Source organism: Oncorhynchus gorbuscha, linkage group LG12 (genome assembly GCF_021184085.1).
Source record: "Oncorhynchus gorbuscha isolate QuinsamMale2020 ecotype Even-year linkage group LG12, OgorEven_v1.0, whole genome shotgun sequence".
Classification (NCBI taxonomy): domain Eukaryota; kingdom Metazoa; phylum Chordata; class Actinopteri; order Salmoniformes; family Salmonidae; genus Oncorhynchus; species Oncorhynchus gorbuscha.
The window spans coordinates 34,358,251-34,363,167 of record NC_060184.1 but is presented as its reverse complement, the minus strand read 5'-3'; the positions used below and the strand labels follow the sequence as shown (position 1 = coordinate 34,363,167).

Genomic DNA, 4,917 nt, shown 5'->3' with positions numbered 1-4,917 from the left:
TTAAGATTAGCCGACTTGTGATTGTCATTGACCTTCATAAATACAGTAAATACTCGACCCATTCATCCAGAAGTAGTTTGGTCAAATTTTAATTTCAGTCCTATAAAGTGCTGATAATAAACCTTTTTTAATAAATCAATGATATAAATAGACACATAATGAATTCTTAAAATGCTAAGTCCTATTCCAAATGCATATTGTATGGGTATAACCTATCAGCGCCACAGCCAGCATTTCACTACATCTGCTAAACACGTGTATGTGAACAATAAAATTTGATTTGATTTGACCCCAAAGTCTGATCTCTTCCTAGATCTATTCCAATCTCAGCTACATGTATGTTGACACTTTGATGTTGATCTGAGCTTTGCTGTTGGAAACTAGTGTCTGACATGGAAGTCAGTAAGTGGATGTCCCCTATATTATTGAAGACACTGCACTTCAGTGTCCGGGTGTCCTTTCAACCAGTCAGTGGATGTCTGACAAATCACTTCCTGTGACCTCTTGGGCTCTTGCTGATGTCAGAGGGTTATTATCTTCAATCCTTCAAGAGTGGGTCATTGGCCCCCTAGTCCAATATGCCTGACACTATGGGCTTGTTTGAGTGGTAGGGGGCGAAAGCAACCCACTGTAGACTAAAGTCGTGGAGTGAAGTCGGGGGAGGTGTATCTGCGACAGCAAAAGTCGGACACTGTAGTTTCCAACAGCAAAACTAAGATCAACATGGCAGTGTCAACAAACATGTAGCTGCTAGTGTTTATAAACGTTTGTCTGTATAAATATCAAAATACACTTTTCTGTACCCCCATATCACACACTCACAAACTGGAAACATAACTTGTGTACAATTCATTGGTTCTTGAGAGATCTCAAATATCACTTTTCATTTGTATCCCCTGTAACTTTAGAATCGTTCAAAGTTGATTCCTGTTTCAGTCATGTATTTGACCACATGCACGTGGGTCATTTAAAAAAAAAGAATGATTGGTTGACCAATAGTGCCTCGCACAATGCAGGCAATGGCTGCATGGTGCAGTTGGTGAGAAGCAACTGCAGCGACTTGAAGACGACTTCATCAAGAACTGCATGACATTTGACCACGTAATTTTTGTGAAGTTCATGCTGTCGACATGTCAAGTCGGACCATTTTTATAACCATAATGCAACACACTTTGAAAGACGGTGACCAATGATGGTCAACGACTTGACGAAGGTGATCCGCTCCAACGTGCCCTATGTCTTGTCCACTCCCTCCACATCGTCGTTCTGGAGCTCGATAAGTGGGCTTGGCAGAGGGAGTTTGCGCCCAACTGGGAGAGACTTTTCCTGGGGGAATGTGGGGGCCTCTGGAGGCCTCTGGGCCTTACTCAGTGTCAGCTTTCTCCAGAGGAAGCGCAGCACTGATGGCCTGAGGATGATGAAGACCCAAGGGTTGATGATGGAGTTGAAGGACAGCAGGCGAAGCACAGCGAGATCGGTGGCATGGCTCTCCTTTGACCTGCCTGTAAAGTTGACATACACACGGAGCTATATGGGGGAAAAGAGAAAAGGCATCACAGTCGGTTATTCAGAATTTCAAAATCAACAAAACCATGTAATGGTCATCAATTAAGACAGACCAAATGTTTCATTATTATTTATTACAATCCAGGTAGTCTTGGTAGTAGTAAGTAGGCTTAGGCTATAACAGGTGCAAGAAAACTACAGTAAGTAGGACGCAGCGGTCTAAGGCACTGCATCTCAGTGCTTGAGGCATCACTACAGACACCCTGGTTCGAATCCAGGCTGTATCACAACCGGCTGTGATTGGGAGTCCCAAAGGGCGGCGCACAATTGGCCCAGTGTCGTCCGGGTTTGGCTGGTGTAGGCCATCATTGTAAATAAGAATTTGTTCTTAACTGACTTGCCTAGTTAAATAAAGGTAAAATAAAAGATAAATTAAAAGGGCCTGGCAGTGTCGGTCTTACCATTAGGCAGAAAAGTAAATACCTTCAGGCCTCACAGCACAAAGGCACCTCATGAGCTGGGCATAATTTTAAAACCAGCTGGAAGCTTCAAAAGTTAAGATTGAAATGGGAAGTGAGGGGGGTTTTGCCTGGCCACCGTGCCCAGCGGTGGCGGTCGATGCCATATAAGATAAGGTTTTAAAAGATTTTTTATTTTCATGAGCATGACCTTATTTCTATTACAGCATATCGGATGACTGTCATTCATATTCCAGTCACTCAGTTCAATGTATCAGCAATAGGTTTAGGCTACGATATGATACTCAAATTTGACCTCTACCCTAGCCAATGAATGAATGTCTACAACTTAGTGCACACAGGTCGATAGAAAACAATTGAGGTGACAGACAGTGACACATGGACAAACAATGAAACATTCAATACCACCTTGCACACTCTTGCCTGCATCTATTTGATATGGGGTGTAATCATTAGTCCAACAGTTGCAAACGAGAGTTTCCCTTCGCTTGTGGACTTCAATGCACAACACATCAGCTGTATATGACCATGCGAAAAAAAACCTTTCCAAACAAAACCATATCATAACCGCTACACACAGCCTACATTATTGTCACCATATTAACTAAAGTAATGTCATAGTCAACATAGCTAATAGAACTAATGCTTTAGTAAACCCGCTACAATCATGCAGTAACCTTGCAGTGTCAATAAGTAGTTTAGCTCTTACACCGGCGGGCCCAGATGGCAATAAATTAGTAAAACCAAAAGCTTACCTTGACTTGGAAGAGTTCCAGTGTTGTGTTGGACAGTCATGACTTAAATGTCATAGCCAGCTAGCTAACATAGCATCCCTCTGTTTGAGTAGGCTAAACTAGTGAATCAAAGTATTTTGGAATAAATTAATTTGTACAAAACTGGTTAACTATTGTCTTTCTCTCTTTTTGAGTCAACTACTCACCACATTCTATGCATTGCTTACTAGCTGTCGCTGATGCGTTCAGTACTAGATCCATTCTCTGATCCTTTCACTGGGTGTACAACATGTCAGTTCATGCTACAAGAGCTCTGATAGGTTGGAGGACGTCCTCCGGAAGTTATAAGTTATACTCCTAAGTTATAATTACTGTGTAAGGCTATGGAAAGGGGTGCGAATAACCATGAGCCTCCTAGGTTTCATAATTCATAATAGATCAATATACATATATTTCATATCAATATTAAAATCCAAGTTTTTCTCATAATAGTAGAAACAAATGTTATTAATTACCCAAGGACTGGTTCATAATAATGGACTATTTCACCCTGGCCGAGCTCCCATGCATTGTTTCATGTGATGTGATTGCAAATGTGACTTTCATTTAAATGAAGCTGCAGCAATGAGGTGCATTCAGATTGGGGCCTGAGACTGGTCTGCCTGGGGCCTCCAAATCAATGTCTACCTCTGGGCCCTGGTAATATGTAATCAATAAATAATCATAATTCGTCAATGGTATTGCTCCATGTAGGCTATGCCATTTGTTCTGTGCAAGTTACATTTGAAATGATGGCTTATTTCTAGATGTAGCAGAAGCAGAAGTGGTGATGTGGAAGACCACAAGAAAAACCTCCACTGCACATGTGACTGTCTCAATATTTTCCACATTTAGACCAGCTTTATCGAAACGAATGATCTTACTTACCACTAAAGGAAACGAACAGATGACGAAAGCCACTGTTATGAAAACCAGTAGCAGAAGATGCTCCACTTCCTCAGTCATGGCGAATGATTTTTGGTAGAACCGTATCCGTCGCGTAACTCCCCCACGGTGCGCTTTGCACATCCGATACATTATAATCAAATGGTAGACGACAGATAAGTTACTAACTAGTGTCGTCGAAATCATGATAAGAGCCAATGACGCATACACACCGACGTAGACTTTGTGTTGGGTCACGTTTGGGTTCATGTCAAAGAAGCACCAAGTCCCCGGGCAATATTGGACGTAGTCTCCAAAGCCCATAAAAGGTGCTAAGCAGAAGAAGATGCAGACCAGATAGATGAGTGGAATGGTGATATATCCGCAGCGCTTTGTCAAGTGCCGCTCGTAAAAATACGGCTGTCCAAAGGAGAGGTAGCGCTCCAAAGCCATGGAGCACAGAATGGCCAAAGTGGCGAGGCTGAAAAAAGTCATGCTGAAACCAAAGTAGGCGCATACTGCTCTGTTTTTACTCATATCTACCAAGGTCCTGTTTTGTGTATAAGAGGCTAGTACAAGAGGACTGATGGATAAGGAACCTAGTAGATCTGTAGTCACCAGTGCAGTCACCAGCACCTGGAACAAGGATGGAATTTGCCGCCGGCGCCGCATCTCCAAAAGGACCAAGGCGATTAAATTGCCTAGTACCTCCGCAGAGAAGATTGCCGCGGAGATATAGGGATTCCCCGACGAGACAGTGACTCTGTCATGGCAGGTTATACTATCATTGTATTCCATAACAACTGGTCGTAGCCTACTCCCCTAATCTTGAACTGATAAATATCCCTTTTGCTGACATCAGTGCAAACAAAAGAGGAATTAAGTCCGCATCCAACTCTTTCACTGCCATATGAAATGAGGCTCATGCTGGCTCCTCTGGTGTCAACAAAAACTGATGTTAATCTTTCCGGCACAACCTAGTCACCCACCCACTCACACACAACCATGCGTGTTATGGTGCTGAGAGTGCAGTACTGTCACACACTGTCAGCCCACTCAGGATGGAGAGGGCGCCCCCGTGCATTTAATTTGTTTTCGCTTTTTGTTCATTTGTATTTTTAATTATTTTTTTAAAATTGTAGGCCTATGCAGCCTCCGTTTGTATAGGCCTACAAGTCAATAGAGGTGGCTGGTGGCAGGGTAGTAATGGCTGGAAACGAATTTCTGAGCGTGTATATCAAACACATCCAACAAATGGTTTCCATGTGTTAGAT

The 4,917-nt window shown here is 42.6% G+C and overlaps 1 protein-coding gene across 1 annotated transcript; it reads right to left on the bottom strand.

The window, feature by feature from the left end:
* Positions 1-71: 71 nt before the first annotated feature.
* On the bottom strand, positions 72-4,627 carry LOC123991665 (prostaglandin E2 receptor EP2 subtype-like). The gene is made up of 2 exons (XM_046293314.1): positions 3,647-4,627; positions 72-1,527 (listed from the first exon to the last, which is right to left on the bottom strand). Exons 1-2 carry the CDS (start codon positions 4,439-4,441, stop codon positions 1,234-1,236), a joined length of 1,089 nt encoding a protein of 362 aa, XP_046149270.1. The 5' UTR covers positions 4,442-4,627; the 3' UTR covers positions 72-1,233.
* Positions 4,628-4,917: the final 290 nt, after the last annotated feature.

Bases quoted from the DNA above. Each gene is read 5' to 3' on its own strand.
- LOC123991665 (XM_046293314.1), bottom strand. From the start codon at position 4,441: ATGGAATACAATGATAGTATAACCTGCCATGACAGAGTCACTGTCTCG. The intron at 1,528-3,646 runs GTAAGTAAGATC...TCCCCCATATAG, and splicing joins TCTGTTCGTTTCCTTTAGTG to CTCCGTGTGTATGTCAACTT.